Here is a 16,483-nt window from a genome sequence, read left to right on the forward strand (position 1 = left end):
CCAACCGTGTCGCCATGCATGGTGCGGCAGAGTGATTTTACCACGCCATGAGAATAGGTGCGGCCAAAAGTGTTAGTTTAAAAAAATAAATAATGTTAGATTTGAAAATAGTTTAAAAAAAGTGTTAAAAATAATAAAAAAATCGGCAGCGTCGAGGTAGAGAGGGACGGGAACGGGCGGCGCGGGGGAGAGAGAGTGAGGAGAGAGGGACGGACTTTTGGGTAGGCTACTGAAGAATAAGTTTTGGGTGCGTGATCTTTTGCTGTGCGTGATCGAATGGGTTTTCCATTTGGTTACGTGGTGTTGGAGATAGCCTCACCCACTGGACGTCCACCAGGATGCTTGGATAGCCTTTGAACTGGCCCACCTTCCTCGACTCCCCCGTACGAGACATTTGCGACGTTGCAAAACCGTGGCAGGGCTCCGGAGCGTGCGTACCACCAACTCCAACTTAAAGGCCCATCACATGTGGAGTCACGGCCCAACTAGCTCGATGGTCGAGAAGCCCACCAGCTCCGGGGGATAGCGCTCGCCGCGCCCAGCCGTCCCGGCCAACGGTTGCCAACGGCCACACATCGGACACGTCCTCCCAGGCGGCGGCGCGGCACTCGTTCTGCGGTCAGAGCGCGGCCTAGGCGCTAGGCGATAGCCGATAAGCCTGCCCACCTCGCGCGCGCCGCGGCACCAGGCCGTACCGGGATGGGCGCCATGGGCATCGTCGTGAGAGCGTGCGCGCCTCCCGCTCCAGCCGCGGCCGCACCCTCCGGCTCCAGGGACGCCGCCCAGGCCCAGCGGAGGAGCAAGCCCTCGAGGACCGCCCGCGTGCTCGTGCTCGGCGGCACCGGCCGCGTCGGGGGATCCACGGCCACCGCGCTCTCCAGGCTCCGCCCCGACCTCGGCATCCTCGTCGGAGGCAGGAACCGGTAGGTCCAGCAGAGAGTAGGCTTTTCGGTTCAGGCTGAATCGATGCCACTTACAGGTGCTGACCGGCCCGTTTTGATTTGATTTGCCAGGGAGAAAGGCGAGTCCGTTGCAGCTAAGCTTGGGGGGCAGTCTGAGTTCGTCCATGTCGATACCCGCGACGCAGGCATGTTGGAGCAAGCGCTGCAGGGTCAGTATCAGTAATGCTAATGCAATGCAAACATACTGCTGATTATGCTGTGATACTGCCTAGAGCAAGCTAGAGTATGTTAATTGGTGGTACAGTACAGATTCACATTGGTAGCAAAGGCTCCCAAGCCCAAACAACGCTTTTGCTAGCTAACTCCTAATGTTTGAGCCCCCTAAGCAGTAAAAACAGATGTTTACTTTTGCTTCAGGAGAAGCTTAACATAACTACCTGGAATTTTTCTCTTGCGCCAGGTGTGGATTTGGTTGTCCATACTGCTGGACCTTTCCAGAGGGCGGAGGAGTGCACCGTACTGCAGGCAGCGATATCTACTAAGGTAGAATAGAAGCACACCATGGTTCAGGCTCGATTGCTCTTTTTTGGCTTGTTCTGGCGGCGAGCTACTTAACTGAAAATGCTGTTGGAACACTTGAAACTTCATCCTGAACAGACACCATATATTGATGTCTGCGATGACACGGACTATTCTTGGAGAACGAAAGGCTTCCATGAGCAAGCAAAAGCTGCTGGTGTTCCAGCTATTACTACTGCTGGCATATATCCGGGAGTTAGCAATGGTAATTAGTGTATCTTCTTTCTGTTAGACTTTAGAACTCAATTTTCCTTGAGTTTTCTTGTTCTTTTGATGAATTCTACAACCACATCTTTTCTCACACAATAATCTTGATAAATCATATGATACTCCACAATAGTTTGCAAATGGATGCACAAGATGCGATGGTATGCTAGCATCAAGAGTTGAAACGAGGAAAAATTTTGTGTGATCACCAAATACATCGATGTCATGTATAGTATGACCAAAGCTAAAACACATAAAAGAAATATAATCTACAAAAAAAGAACATCTATTGACAAATGAAATACAACGGCTGTACTTAAGTGCATAACAATGACATAGCAGAGTCTCGAAGAAACATCGTGTGCTGTTTCTATCACATTCTGTTAGTAAAATCTACAGGAATAATATTAAGAAAGTGTTTTTTATGCCCACCATATTAGTATGACTTTCACTCTGTCGAGCAAAATACATTTGCTCATATTAGTGGTCAAGTTAAGAACATTTGACTACACATTTTCAAAAAGGCTCACATTTATGCACAGAGGATTGGAGTATCGTTTAATTGCCTTAACTTTAAATAGCTCTATCCTTGTCAAACTGTAGAAGGAACTTAATTGCACAGGCCTTCTTTTCCTGGACAGAATCTGATGCAAATCAGACTGAACCACAACATTTGGTCTGCATAGATGGTGGTGTTTTAGTTAAGTATGATAGAAGGGGCTATCTAGAAGAGATGAATATCTTGATCTTTGAGTGCTTATTGGTGTATTGTATTCTTCTCTGGTGACAGTGATGGCTGCTGAGCTTGTGCATGCTGCCAGAAGTGAAAATGGCGAACCTGAAAGACTAAGGTTAGAGTTCTTTGTTGTCTAGAACAGGAAATGCCAAAATATTCATTCAGTGTACAGTAAGGGCTCTATTTGGTTTTCTGTTGGCATGTAGTAGTTAAATTGCTATTCCCCATGATGTGTTTTCTCTCCTAGCTAGGCTGAGAGTGTTCCTGTTAGCTTAAAAGCACCTGCATAATAGCTGTCGCGTCAAACTGTTTCATCAATGTTTACTTGATCTATGAAGCTAGTAATTAGTGTTTTTGAACATCCATACATATTCCATATGTTGCTAAACCCCTCTTTTAGATTCTTCTACTATACTGCAGGTACTGGTGGTGCTGGTCCAACAATATTGGCAACAAGTTTTCTGCTTCTTGGGGAGGATGTAATTGCATATAACAAGGGTACTTCCAGCTTATGCACTAGTGCTATTGCACCTATGGAGTTCCTCACTGTAAGGGAAAATTATACGTCATTCTTATTTTTATTACTAATTCAGGAGAAGAAATCAAATTGAAGCCCTATAGTGGAGCTCTGAACATTGATTTCGGAAAGGGGGTCAGAAAGAAAAATGTCTACTTATTGTAAGTACTTGGGCCAATGTTTACCTTTCCATATCTTATAATTGGCAAAGTTACAAAACTGAAATATAATATAGCCAAAAAGGAAGCTAATAAATTTCACATTGTGTTACCTACTCCAGGAATTTGCCTGAAGTGAAGAGTGCTTTTAAGATATTAGGTGTGCCAACTGTTAGTGCTCGATTTGGTACTGCTCCTTTCTTCTGGAATTGGGGAATGCAGGCTTTCGCAAACTTTTTACCTGTTGTATGTATTTTTCCTCGGTTTATGCTTATACAAAGTTATTTCATTTCAGCCCGCTTAGTTATAGTTGCTATTATTAATACTGTAGTGATTAAATTTATAGTTGCAAACAGGCATTACTAATTTTCATTCTGCAATTATAGCATTTAATCGGTAGTTCCTGTATTACAATTAAACCAAATGGTTTGCTGTGGGCTGGAATCCAGAACATATACATGAATACATGATAGTATTCAGTTTTCAGTTCGCATTAATCTGACCTGAATCTTGGTCCTCTTCAGGAGTTCTTGAGGGATAGAAATAAGGTTCAGAAGTTGGTTCAGTCTGTTGATCCTTTGGTTCGAACCGTTGATGGTATCGCAGGAGAGCGTGTCTCTATGAGAGTAAGTTCTTTACCTGTGTCAAGAGTAATGCTGGACTACAAATGGCCATTGCCTAATCAAAATGTTTTCGTTTCTGTAGGTAGACTTGGACTGTTCAAATGGCCGGAATACTATTGGATTATTTACTCATAAAAAGCTATCTGTGTAAGTACGGAGCATAAGAAAATTGAAACATCCTCGAGCAATATCTAACTGATGTTTAATATTTCCAATTCTTAACTTTTTAACTCTCTGATTATTTAAAAATATGAAGCTCTACATTAACTTTCCAAACCACAACATATTCTATATTGATTGTTTCCTTTCCTTTACAAAATTTTCTTATGAAAACGATCTGTTTCTATAAAACTGGGAGCATATCTACTGCTTCAGTTTTTTCTTTTCTTTGCATTCCATTATAAATTATAATGTATTGTTAGATTTAAGTTTCTAGCCAGACATCACTATATTGCCCAGGAATTCAGAGTGAAAATTGGCGAAGTAGTTACCATATGGTTCATTTGAGAACTTCTGGTGTGCTCTTAAGTTTTCTTACTGGGTGACCAGAATTACTAGAAATACTCTCTGGACTGCATCTAAGCATATTCTAGATTAAAATTGACAGATCGGTGGGCTTTGCGACAGCTGCATTTGCTTTAGCAGTTCTTGAGGGCAACACACAACCAGGAGTTTGGTTTCCAGAAGAGGTGAGTAATCCTTCCTTAGAATAAACAAATGAAAAAAAAAAGTTAACATAAGACTTCATTTCCCAAACTAAACTACCTCAATTTGTTATAATGCAGCCAGAGGGAATACCGATAGAAGCAAGGAAGCTGCTTCTTGAGCGTGCATCTCAAGGGACAAGTAACTTCGTGATGAACAAGTGATTTCTCTTTCCCCAACCTAAAACACATTATATGTTGTCCCATTTCATGTTATGTTTCAGCTAAACATGCTCATCCACTTCAATTGACAGGCCTTCCTGGATGGTAGAAACTGATCCAAAGGAAGTCGGCCTAGGAATTTATGTGTGAGAAGATTGACTTACTTAAATTCTTGGGTGCTTGACAAAGGCAACTAAATCTTGGGAGTAATTTTCCGTCCGAGAGAAGTTGAATGCGACAGCCATCAGCGTGTTGAAGTCCCCATTTCCCAGATTGAGCGTGATGTTTTGTATCGGTTGGACTATTTTACTTTTGAAAGGGTTTGTACATGAACGATGATGGTTATAAGGAAAAAGAATACAGGTCCATAGAACAATTTTGTGCACCACACAGGTGATAAACTTGTAACATTTTAAATATATATTCAGATTACACGCTTAAAAGGTAATACACATCCAAGGTTTTAAGATGGTTGACTTAAGACAACATTAAGTGTCACTTGGGAGTAATTGATATCTAGTTATAACATTATTTAGCTACGAGATCATTTCCTCGTAGGAAGCTTCACATTGTTATAAAACTGAATGTCACAAGATCTAATTAACAAGAAAAGTAGACAAACACAAACTGAATTTCACACTATTAATATGATTTTTATGTATACAGCTCATTTGAAGCTCAACTGTACTCCTCAGAATTACGCAGTTACATAGAGTGATGTGAGATGGCATCTGCGTTGCGTTGCATCTAAGCACGTCAGAGTGAATTTTTGCAGATCGGTCGGCTATGCAGCAACTGATTTTGCTTTACCGATTCTTGAGGAAACACGCAGCCAAGTGTCTGGTTTATAGAAGAGGTGAGTGGTGCATTTTGCATAAGACAGGAAAAAACTGAAGAGTTAACAGAGGAATTTTCGTTCTTCATCTTGCATATTGGAGGAATTTACAATTGGCAAAAGTTGTCAAGAAAAAAAATGAACGCGACAGCAAACAGCAGGTTCAAGACTCCCATGGTTTGTATGCTCACCTGCACTGTTTTGCTTCGGGAATGTTTGTGCACAAAAGATGACAATAGGCACCAAGTTGACAGCTGGGTTGACAGTGGACACCCATCAAAGTGATTCTGTAAAACCTCTACTCCTTTTGCTGTCCTAAAACCATTTATTTGATTACCCTATCATGTGAAATTGTTTAGCTAACAAAGCTAATTAGGTACTATTATACCCTACAGAAAACTTCCTGAAGACTGAACAGAGAGCATAGCACAGGTTGTGTGGTTGTTGGAATCATAAGTTAAAATCCCAATGACTACTCGCATAGCCATATTTTCCCGTTCTGGTTACTCTTGCAATCTATCCAGAAATACATTTTAGTGGGATAGACCTCAAGGCCCCAATTATCGAGACCCATACAGTGAGGTCAAGATGTTTTGCTTGTCCCAAGATGCTCAGCATGCCTATACAACGCGGAGAGAACCGACTATACTTTGTTAGCATCATTTCACTACTTCACATCCGAATTTTATAGCACGCCAGGCAGACTGGTGCCTAGCAATTATTGTCCAAAAATGGTCTACATTGCCATTGATGTAGCTGGAAACACCCTGTCCAGTAGGGTATAAACACCTCCACCAAGTAGAAATGCGCCACTGGCAGGAAAATGTTACTATGTTAGATCCAGACATATCTCTATAGAAGGAAATATAATATTTTAAGGACCATTTGATATTTGATAATGATCTCAACTTCAGACAACATATTTTTGACAAACAGACGAGTTCAGTAGTTTGGAAAGACATTGACATATGTTGTATAAAAAAAACTACATAGTAACATATATGCCATTTGATGTATTTTTTTTCTTTTGGCAGCCAATATATGTACCTAAAGTCCAAGAGCTACAAATCTTTCTAAGCTAAACAATTTGATGTTCATGTTCATGGGGGTGTATAATCAGAAAGTTAAATGAAAGTTTGACATATGTCTTCAATTTTAAAATCTTGACTGTAAGAACAAAATGCAAAAGGATAACTGGAACAAGATCTAACCAGTCAATTTGCAGAAAAACAGTCAGATTTCAAGAACAAGTAGATACCTGATTGGGTTTATCCATGCGGAATATCTTCTGAATGACAACAAACTCTACAGAAGACAAACTTAATAATTACTGGCACAAAAGTACAATAAACTATTTTGATCAATTGATCTTGTGCTATTACTGTATTCTTTTTTGAGCAATTCAAAATTCCAATCTTGTTTAATAAATTTCAACTCGGTTTGAACACCCACCATGAAGTTCTCAAGAAAATATGCACTGGGTACACCCTTAAATAAAAGTCAACATTCTTACCTGCAATGCTCCAGCAAAAGAAGCTGCAATAAGAAGAGGCGCAACATAGCCCGTTGTGTATGTCAACAATAAGCTTCCTCCAATAATTGGGTCCTGAAACAAGAAGCTTGAAGTTGTGGTGACAGGACTTCGTAATCATCTTGGAAAAAAAAACATAAGCTAGGAGAGCATGTCATCTAAAATAAAGTACTGCAGGATAGAATATAATTATTAATTCCTGATTAATCTAAAGCTCATGATAAAACTCTAATAAAATGTTCTTAATGTGTTGGATTTTAAACAATTGTAATAAACTATTGACTACTGAGGTAATTATCATACTCTTGAAGTGGCAACATATCCCAGAAGGGTAGCAAGAACAGGTGTGCTGCAAGGTGATGCTGCCAATGCAAATGTAAGACCAGCAAGGTATGCTTGTACACCTGGCAATAATGCAACATAAGTTAAAAAAAATATTCATGAACAAAGAGAAACATAGTGATATAGAGATTAGTATTTTAATAAGGAAAATAAAAATAATGTGAGGAGGTATCACCTGAAGGGAGGTTAGCTGCAGCAGCTCGAGGGTCAAAATCGCTGAAAAATGAGGGAAGTTGCAATTCAAGTACCTGTTAAGGACAGAAAATAAACAGCTTAGGGCAGAACATTTGATAATGCAGTTACATGTACTTTTACAGTAGCAAGCAGGAATACGATTTTCATAAGAACGAACTATCACAAAAATTGGTTTGTATTTCTACAGGAGTATTTATAATGAGAAACCAAGAAATACAGGGATTAAATCAGCTCGTAACTTAAGGAAATAAGGTAGGAGGAAATTCTGTTTGGCATGCTCCAGTCTATATATGTAATTTTCGTTTCATGTGTTTTACCTCCAGAAGGTTCAATCCCATGATGATGGCCAAACCAGAAGCAGCCACTGGGAGCCCTTGTCCTACCTGACCATAAGCCTTTCCAGCAAAAGAAGCAGCAACACCAAGAATAGCTAAGGTTGTTGCTAGTCCTAGTGAAAATGCAATTGAATTCCCAACAACCTAATAGATAGAAAAGCCAAGTCAATGCATGTATCAAGGGAACCCCCAGCTAGAACTATCAAGTTTTCAACATTATTAATAGCCTTAATTAGCCAAGTAAGTCCTTCAGTGAGATAACTTTGTAATAATACATATTCTAACAGATAAATAGCAATATATTCTAGTTTTTCCATGGCATAAAGAAATAAAATTTGTCCACTCATCTTAAATTACCTCTGATCGGCCTTTCCCTGAGCCAAATGCACCTAGATGTTTATGAAGAAAGCATTGGATCAGAGTAATCAATGATGATCAATTCTGGCCATTCCAACAATCATCTCAAATAAAGCAATATACTTACCTATATATCCTAGAGTTAATGGTAGAACACTGAGTGTACAAGGAGATAAACTAGTTACAAGTCCAGCACCAAAAATAACTGCCAAGCTGGAGAACCAAAGGTAAAGGTTAGTAGGACATAAAAAGATATGGGCAGTAACATAGAAAATAAAACTTACGTGATAGAACTGTGTACAAAGGGCGTACCCAGTGCAGAGAGCTCCCGCTCTGTGCGGGGTCTAGGGAAGGGTGTCAGTGGCAAGCCTTACCCTCGCCTGTGCAATGCGAGGAGACCGCGACTCGAACCCGGGTCCTTCCGGTCACAGGCGGTAAGACTCTACCGCTTGCACCAGGCCCGCCCTTCGTGATAGAACTGTGTACAAGAAGACAAAAACAAAACAGACCTAGAGAAACTAAGAGCAGACAACTGATCTTGGACAGCCTCGTTAGCCTGCTGCCCAGCTGAAAACAGCAAACCCCCAAACCAATCTCCAATGCCAAGGTCAGCCAAGACGAGTCCTGACGATCCGTGCTGATGAGAAACAGGCCGTTTGCAGGAATTAACGAGAAATCAATTAACAATTGTAGTGATAGACTAAGATATTTTTGAAAGCACTTAAGCACATGTTCTTTTTTGAAAGCAAAGGCACGCTGAAAAGTGAAAAGGGAACTAATTTTGAAAGCACTTAAGCACATGCTCTTTTTTTTTTTGTGTGTGAGGAAAGCACATGATATTTTCCTCACCAAGGCCAAGGGATCCCATAGCTCGGCGGCATTTGCAGCGCCAGCGGCAACCAGACTTCCCACCGCAATACACCAGACAGCACACTCATGTCAGTCACAGCTCACAGTCATTTCGTCGAACAGACCGCACGCGCAAGCAAACATTTCAGGAACATGGAAGAAGCTCGGAGCTACCCGCCACGGAAGCCAGAACCATGGGGCGCGAGCACGAGCTCCTCGCCGCTGCCTCCGGTTTGTTGAGTCCACGAACCACTACCGCTACATGGGAAAACAGAGACATGAGAAATCAGGGACAGGCGGAATCAGTTAAACTGCGGGGCGGGCGGCCGAGCGCGAGTCGCGACAGACGCGCGCGTACCAAGGGACGAAGAGGGATCCGAATCAGCAGCAGCAGCCGCTGCCTGGGTTGGCAGACGGGGGCGGCGCGAGCGGCTCACCGCGACGGGGCGCGCGGCCATGGCGATGGAGAGCATGGTGTAGCGGGCGAGTGGAAAAGCAACGGGCCAACGATGACGAGAGAGTGGAGGAATGAGGAAGAAGCGAGTCGTCGAAGCGGTAGTGGTGGTGACACTGACTGACACGAAAGCGAAGATATTCCTGGGCCTGGGTTGGATCGGGACCAAGGCCTTGTTTAGATCACCTCCAAATTCCAAGTTTTTTCACTCTCTCTCCGTCACATCAATTTTTGGACGCATGCATGGAACATTAAATGTAGGTAAAAAAATAATTAATTACACAGTTTTGTTGTAAATCACGAGACGAATCTTTTGAGCCTAGTTAGTCCATGATCGGACAAAGTTTGTCAAATACAAACGAAACATGCTACAGTATCCAAATTGCAAAAATTTGCAATCTAAACATGGCGCAAACATGACAGACCAATGGACGTGGACGGCGGCCCAGATGCGTCCAAAGCCCAGACGGCGCCGAAAAAAAAAACTGCGAGACAACCTAACATGTATTTATGACATGGATTTATGCATAAATATCCAATACATAGAAGTAGTTGAAAAAATATTTTAATTTAAGAAGATCACAACTCTCTCAGATAGATGATTGCACATCAACGAGTGTTATCAATTCACGACATGTGCTTATGGCCACTCCATAAGAACTTCGTGTAAATCTTTTTTTCCCAACAGCACAACGCATGCTTCAGAGTTGAGTTAGACTACTTTATTTGTCAGGATAAAGATCACAAATGGAGCATATGGCTCTCTAATGTTGCTCCATTAGACTACTTTATTTGTCAGGATAAACATCGGTCAAATTATTATTAATATTAAGTAATTGATATTGAATACTGAACGAATATAGATAATCGTACTGTTTTTCAGCATTACTTCAGTAGTATTTTCCAGCGAAGAAACAATGTTTTCCTCAACAAATCAGCATCAGCAGCAGCCAAATTTCGCGAAACGAATAGGGCCATTGATTGCAGTAATGACTATATAGATTGATACAGCGAATGTTATAGGGATACGAAGGCATGTTATTCTAGAGCCCAAACTATTTAAATATTTAAATTCATAAATCTTATTTGGTTAGATATTTTTGTATAATTAATTAAAAACCAATGTTTTTATAAAAACGCTAAATAAAATAGCTTTCGCTATATCTCGTTATAACTTTTGAAGAATGTTGTTAACTATTTGTGGTTAGAGCATATTCAAATGTCCCTTTTAAACCCACCCTCTAAATCATTATTTGAAAAGCCATTTGAATAAAAATATTCTCTATATCTATTTACCCTCCACAACTCTGTTATATATCTTATACGCATTCTAGAGAGGTAACTTCGCTCTCTATTTTTAGCTAATAAGAAAATCAAATTAGAAGATAACAATATTTGAAGATCTAATTAAAGAACACGATGAAAATGTCTATTCCTATCGACTAGAAAGAATATAAAGAATCACTGGCCGGTGATTTAGGATGAGTTTGGATCAGGGCCTAATTGCTTGCTAGCTAAAAATTAACTTAAATTAGTTTTCGTGCATTTAAACGGAAGGACTATAGGAGAGCTAATTTTTTTAAAACAAGCCTTTAGCTAGTTGTTAACCAACTAGAGAGTTAATCACAACTAATTTGAACTAAATTTTTAGTTCATCTAGCAACTAGTCGTGTGTATGAAACATGCCCAGCATCAAGTTCAAAAAAAAAAAACATGCCCAGCATCTAAGAAGTACAGTAGAATCCAAACGCTTCAATGTCGTATAATCTAGCTCTAGCACAATAATGACCGAGATAGGACTAATGTCGAGTACTCCTATATATTGCCATTCTATTCTAAGGTCATGTTTAGTTTTCAAAAATTTTCATCCCAAAATATCATATTAAATCTTGCGGCACATGCATGGAATACTAAATGTAGACGAAAAAAAACTAATTGCACAATTGAATGAGAAATTGCGAGATGAAACTTTCGAACCTAATTAGTCCATAATTAGACATTAATTGCCAAATACAAACGAAAGTGCTATGGCAGCGGAAAAAAAACCAAAAATTTTCGTAAAACTAAACGCGCCCTAATTTCTAGCCCGTCTCAGGCACAGTAGCCGGCACAGGCGGCGGTACACCTCCACGATCTGGCGGCGCGCTGGATTCGCGGCCTCGCATAGCGACATACTAGTTCTTTGGGGGCGGGTTTCCCCGATTGCCTGCCATTGGGCTTGCTTGGTTCTTGTGCCTGTTTGGGAACTCCGGCGAATCGTCTGGGTTGGGGACTGGGTCCTCCTCCTCGCCCCCCTCCCGATGGGGGGCTGGAACCGGTCGCGGCATGTGAGGTGGCACCGCGACCGCCCGCACCGCCCTCCGCTCCCTCCGCCTGATTACGGTACGGACGGGTACCTCTCCTTCGCTCCTCGATTTGGATGGTGCTAGCCCGTAATCTCTTTGGGTAGGATTGGATTCGAATTTGTTTCGTGTCGTTAGGTTCTTGGTAATTCTAGTCGAACAGAGATTTAGTGACTCCGTCATTTCTTCGAGCTTAGAATCAGAGTTATTGATGCAAATGACCTGTTGTCTGAAGATTTCTCGTGTGTGTACATTTTTCTTTACTTTGCGAAATGTTATACTGAAATATCAGAAGAGAAAATGCTAGTAGCTTCGGAAAATGCACCTGTTGGAGATAGCCATTCCAATTTGTCTATTTGGGGGAATGGGAGTAGGGAGGGTACTGCAATTGCAAGTGTGCAAGTTTTAGTAATTGCAGATGATTTTTCCAGCCACTGTCTGTAGAGTATCATCAGTTCCTACAAGAACAGGGATTCGATTAGTAATGAGAGGAATTTAACAAATTAGTATTTGAAATGAAGATACTTAGTATTTCAAATTAGAGTATCCAAAATGCTATGGGGTGTTGGTTTGAATGTTTTGAATTTTATCCCAAATTGTAGCTGGTACAATATTGACCGTTCCTTTTTGGTGACGTAGCTGCTTACCTTTAGAGAGAATGCTGCCATTTTTTCATAATCTTCATCCAAAATTCTGTATGTACAAGTTTCTTTATCCCAGCTCAAATGCCATACGCTGGCATGGCATTGTGAGCTTGGCTTATGAGTTATGAAAGAACCACATTACAGCTTGAGGTTTTACGTCAAACATTACAGCTTGAGGTCCATTAGCTTGTAATCCTAGAAAGTTGGGTTATGTAGATAAGATGAAACAGTATCTAGAGTTAGCTTTAGCCTTTAGACCTTTAGGGATATGGTTTTGTAATAGAGTTAGTGTTTTGCTTATCATTCTCATTACTGGTGATATATTCCTAGGGTACAAATCAAAAAAGAAAAGGTGAAAGTATATAAAAAGAAAAATTGTGGGGAGTACTCTAGCCATCACCAGTGAGAGTTGCCAAGCAAGCTTCTTTATTTGAATTCTAATATCAGTTTCATATACACAGTACAGAAGCACTGCTCAGTCCCATTATGGGAAAGGGAATTCTGCAGTTATGTTGGCAACATTTCTTGGCAAAGGTTCTGCGAAAACAAGCGATATATTTCAGTATGTAATATCCTTGAGCACTGGGATGATTCAGGAGCCTTTGAGAATTTTCAGAATTCAAAGGCAAGATTCTGGGCTCACTATCATGGCCAACCTTCTGATATTTCTTTGCCAGACCCTGATATGTACATTGATAAGGTCGACCATCGCTGCAAAGTTGACCCTGAGTTGGTAGCTGACCTGGATAAGGTACGGGTACCATTTGAAGTGGATAATAGTTCTGGCCTGGCTACTGGATCGACCAATGCCAGGGCAGATAAGAACCAGTGCGGAAACTGGGATATCTATGTTGAAAAACCATCTGAAGTCAATAGGTGGGACTGGGAGGCTAACTCAAAACCCGACTTGAGTTGGGGAGTGAAGAATGAATCTTCCAGTATATGGGGTAAGAGCAACTCAGGTTGGGGTGATGCTCTGGAGAAACGCAATTGGCGTGGCTCGAGCAATGACCATTACTCATCAAACAATAGAAATAGCGACTTTTATGGTGGATCCAACAATAGATACCAGCAGGAGGATCCAAGTCACGCATCTGGAAGGAAACGGAACAGCGGAGAGTACTTCCAGCAGAGGAACAACAAGCATAGGAGACAAGATGAGCGTTACCAAAGAAGCAGTTGGCAGGATCACAGGGGAAGAAATGATGAATGCCGTCCATGGCACTAGATGACTTGCAAAAATGGTTATTAGGGAAAACGTGGCTCTTGATTTTGTGGCAAAATCGTGAAGGCCTTGTTCGGTTCGGTGGGGATTGGATGGGATTGAGGGGGATTTTATCCTCTACAAGTCAAAATCCCCCTCAACCCCCTTTGATCCCCTCCAATCTGCTTGGATTGCTGATTAACTGAACAAGCCTGAAGAAATTTTGGTGAAAGACCAGTATAGGTTGTAGCCTTTGTTTTGACAGTTGCCGGGGTGCTGGCAAAGTGCTGCCTGTAATGTGATGTTTTTCTTTTGTTGTTATGGGAGCATGGCTGCTAGCTTGTTACCATTTCAGTGCAAAGAAATGTTCTCCACCTGGTTGTACTTCTCCATTAACACAATGGCTTATTTGGATTGGTACCATTACAATTCTCAAAGTTTAGAGATCTGCCAATACAATTTTCATATTCTGAAATGTACCATTATAAATCTCTGTTTCCCTCATCAATTCTACGTCTTCCAGCTGCTTGGGCCCACTGTCAGGCGTATGTTTTTGCCCCTGTCCCATTGTGAAAGGAACCTGCGCCCGTGGCCCTATCTCGCACTCTCTTCTTCCTCTCGCTCACTTGGTCTCTCTTCTTCCCCGCCCTCACAAATTGGCAGAGATGTGGAGATTTTGGCCACTTTGCAAAAACATGCAAACTGGTAGAGATTGGAGAAGATGGTGAGAGAGCTCCACCTAGAACAAGGCTAACAAAAACCTGCTCACTCTGTAACTTTCTTACTCTATTTTAATGCAATTCAGTAGGGGCCAAAAACCCTTCCTGTTCTTTAAAAAAAACAAGGCTAACAAAAGGTACCCTTCTGTCCACTAAATTACATCACCTGTTTTTTACTTCACAATATCTAATGTTACCTTCACAATGTAGGAAAGAAGCTCCAACAGAGGAAGCTGGTCCCTCCCAAGCCAAGAAAAATATAGTTCAGAAGAAGAAGGGCACCCCAAACAAGAAGGCACCCATCAAGAAGCTGAAGAAGGCTACAGCCAACCCGCCTACTACAGTTGTTAGTAGCGTCAGGAGGCTGGTCTATGAAGACTAGAGCCTGTGAGCAGCTTATGATCTGCTTTTGTAATAAATTTAGAACTTGTATGCTGGTATGATCTACTTTTGTGATATGTGGCTTTGGAACCTAGTAGTTGGTATGCTGGAACCTTGTAGTTGGTAAGCTGGAACCTAGTGGTTGTGAACCTAGGGTGTTAATTTAACAACTTCTGTACTGATATGTTGTTGCTCAGTTCTATCAATGAAATGACAGATATGGTCTAAAAGATTGTGATTCCAACTTGTGATGGCCAATATGGCATATATATGGTACATGTTCTGAATTTCAACTTTTGATGGCCTATATGACATATGTATCTGTTAGAACAAACAATAGCATTTCAACAGAACACAAGATGTGAATCGATACCATCTGAACACACGTTCATTTCACCTTTCGCTTCAATTTTATGGTAACATACACCCACACAGACACACATTAGCTAACCCACACACACATTAGCTGTTCACTTCCACCTACCAGCAACAAAGACAGCAATCAGGACACCTACAAAGCCTACAAACACAGGCGCTACAACTGAAGAATCGAGCGCAATCTGCAACTTCCTCGTGTCCAGTTCAGGCTTCAGTTCAGGATTCAGTCCAGGCTTCAGCTCAGCAGGTTGCACCTTCAGTTTCCAAAGCTCAGCTACAACAGTATTGTCGACAAAATATCGTTGGCAGTCCTCCGAGGGGTATCCCACGAAGGTAGATTGATCGGCAGAGATACGTGTAATCGAGAACAAGAAGGCAACAGAAACACACGAGTTAGACAGGTTCAAGCCGTCAGTATGACGTAATACCCTACTCCTGTGGTCTGTTGGATTGTATTGGCTATCGTATGATATTGCGTGAGTTTGGAGGGGACCCTGCCTGCCTTATATAGTCCGGGGGGCAGGGTTACAAGTCGGTTAGATCTAGGAGATAACCGGAAAGTAATAACGGATTACAGGAATCATGGGATCATACGTATCCTAACAGATCTTGTAGTATCTTCAGGATATCTTCCCGGTGTCTTGTGGGAGGCGCCGAGCAGCGTCGTGCCCCGCAAGGCTTTGTCTTGTGGGCTGGGTCGCCCCTGGGGACGCAGCCCATGTGGTCTACCGTGGGTATCCGGGGTTGTACCCCCCACAGCTAGTCCCCGAGCGCCTTGTATCCATTGTGCAATGCCGTCTTGAGCTTGTCCGAGCAGGCGCAAACAAAGCCGAGCAGTCAAACTCATGGTCCAACCACCATGATGAGTTGCCGAGCAGTTGTGAGCCATCGCCGAGTAGCGTGAACTGTCGCCGAGCAGCGTGAATCGTCGCTGAGCAGTGTGAACCGTCGCCGAACAACGTAACCCAAGTACGGCTTGCCATAAGGATGTAAGGAGCTCAAGTTCAGAATCAAAAATTTCTTCGCAGTGGACCAAGTGTGCCCACTTAGAGTCCGACCACAAGAAAGAGAGATAGTCTTCTTCAGTTTCAAGAGGCACGGAGTCTTCTAGATTAAAGCAAACACACTCACCGCAAGGTGAAGTGTGCCCACTTAGTCCCTGAGTCTGACAGTAGGTGACGTAGTCACGTGGTGCCAGTGTCCAAAGTAGAAGAAAAGTAAAAGACCAGCCGAGCAGGTAGCCAGTCCCCGAGCGTAGCCTCGAGATGAAAAAACACATTCACTGCAAGGTGAAGTGTGCCCACTTAGTCCTCGAACCTGACAGTAGGT

At 42.0% G+C, this 16,483-nt stretch overlaps 3 protein-coding genes across 5 annotated transcripts; 2 read left to right on the forward strand and 1 right to left on the reverse strand.

Moving 5' to 3' along the window:
• Nucleotides 1-545: 545 nt before the first annotated feature.
• On the forward strand, nt 546-5,076 carry LOC136487662 (uncharacterized). Of its 2 annotated transcripts, XM_066484760.1 has the most exons (13): nt 546-923; nt 1,014-1,111; nt 1,363-1,445; nt 1,560-1,686; nt 2,479-2,539; nt 2,825-2,922; nt 3,018-3,102; nt 3,222-3,345; nt 3,624-3,725; nt 3,805-3,869; nt 4,330-4,411; nt 4,508-4,587; nt 4,681-5,076. In XM_066484760.1, exons 1-13 carry the CDS (start codon nt 700-702, stop codon nt 4,736-4,738), a joined length of 1,287 nt encoding a protein of 428 aa, XP_066340857.1. In that variant the 5' UTR covers nt 546-699; the 3' UTR covers nt 4,739-5,076. The 2 variants fall into 2 exon arrangements, with proteins under 2 accessions (XP_066340857.1, XP_066340858.1); XM_066484761.1 differs by lacking the exons at nt 3,018-3,102; nt 3,222-3,345 and having other exon boundaries at nt 2,825-2,972.
• Nucleotides 5,077-5,269: 193 nt separating this feature from the next.
• On the reverse strand, nt 5,270-9,579 carry LOC136487663 (cytochrome c-type biogenesis ccda-like chloroplastic protein 1). The gene is made up of 12 exons (XM_066484762.1): nt 9,391-9,579; nt 9,207-9,290; nt 9,033-9,094; nt 8,693-8,820; nt 8,311-8,396; nt 8,184-8,215; nt 7,809-7,970; nt 7,472-7,544; nt 7,258-7,358; nt 6,937-7,029; nt 6,682-6,728; nt 5,270-6,235 (listed from the first exon to the last, which is right to left on the reverse strand). The coding sequence occupies exons 1-12, from the start codon at nt 9,503-9,505 to the stop codon at nt 6,160-6,162; spliced, it is 1,059 nt and encodes a 352-aa protein (XP_066340859.1). The 5' UTR covers nt 9,506-9,579; the 3' UTR covers nt 5,270-6,159.
• Nucleotides 9,580-11,475: 1,896 nt separating this feature from the next.
• LOC136487664 (uncharacterized) lies at nt 11,476-15,000 on the forward strand. 2 transcript variants are annotated; one of them, XR_010767322.1, is made up of 2 exons: nt 11,476-11,868; nt 14,606-15,000. XR_010767322.1 is itself a non-coding variant. In XM_066484763.1 (2 exons), the coding sequence occupies exons 1-2, from the start codon at nt 11,787-11,789 to the stop codon at nt 13,698-13,700; spliced, it is 849 nt and encodes a 282-aa protein (XP_066340860.1). In that variant the 5' UTR covers nt 11,511-11,786; the 3' UTR covers nt 13,701-14,113. The 2 variants fall into 2 exon arrangements, 1 of the variants encoding a protein (XP_066340860.1); XM_066484763.1 differs by lacking the exon at nt 14,606-15,000 and adding an exon at nt 12,934-14,113 and having other exon boundaries at nt 11,511-11,868.
• Nucleotides 15,001-16,483: the final 1,483 nt, after the last annotated feature.

Source organism: Miscanthus floridulus, chromosome 10 (assembly GCF_019320115.1).
Source record: "Miscanthus floridulus cultivar M001 chromosome 10, ASM1932011v1, whole genome shotgun sequence".
Classification (NCBI taxonomy): Eukaryota; Viridiplantae; Streptophyta; class Magnoliopsida; order Poales; family Poaceae; genus Miscanthus; species Miscanthus floridulus.

What these genes read in the sequence shown, in the direction of transcription:
- LOC136487663 (XM_066484762.1), bottom strand. Translation starts at nt 9,505, where the DNA reads ATGCTCTCCATCGCCATGGCCGCGCGCCCCGTCGCGGTGAGCCGCTCG. An exon ending in GGATCCCTCTTCGTCCCTTG is followed by an intron (nt 9,291 to 9,390) that starts GTACGCGCGCGT and finishes TTTCCCATGTAG; the next exon opens with CGGTAGTGGTTCGTGGACTC. An exon ending in GATATGTTGCCACTTCAAGA is followed by an intron (nt 7,030 to 7,257) that starts GTATGATAATTA and finishes TTCTTGTTTCAG; the next exon opens with GACCCAATTATTGGAGGAAG.
- LOC136487664 (XM_066484763.1), top strand. Translation starts at nt 11,787, where the DNA reads ATGGGGGGCTGGAACCGGTCGCGGCATGTGAGGTGGCACCGCGACCGC. An exon ending in GCTCCCTCCGCCTGATTACG is followed by an intron (nt 11,869 to 12,933) that starts GTACGGACGGGT and finishes TCATATACACAG; the next exon opens with TACAGAAGCACTGCTCAGTC.
- LOC136487662 (XM_066484760.1), top strand. Translation starts at nt 700, where the DNA reads ATGGGCGCCATGGGCATCGTCGTGAGAGCGTGCGCGCCTCCCGCTCCA. An exon ending in AGGCAGCGATATCTACTAAG is followed by an intron (nt 1,446 to 1,559) that starts GTAGAATAGAAG and finishes CATCCTGAACAG; the next exon opens with ACACCATATATTGATGTCTG. An exon ending in TGTAATTGCATATAACAAGG is followed by an intron (nt 2,923 to 3,017) that starts GTACTTCCAGCT and finishes TTACTAATTCAG; the next exon opens with GAGAAGAAATCAAATTGAAG.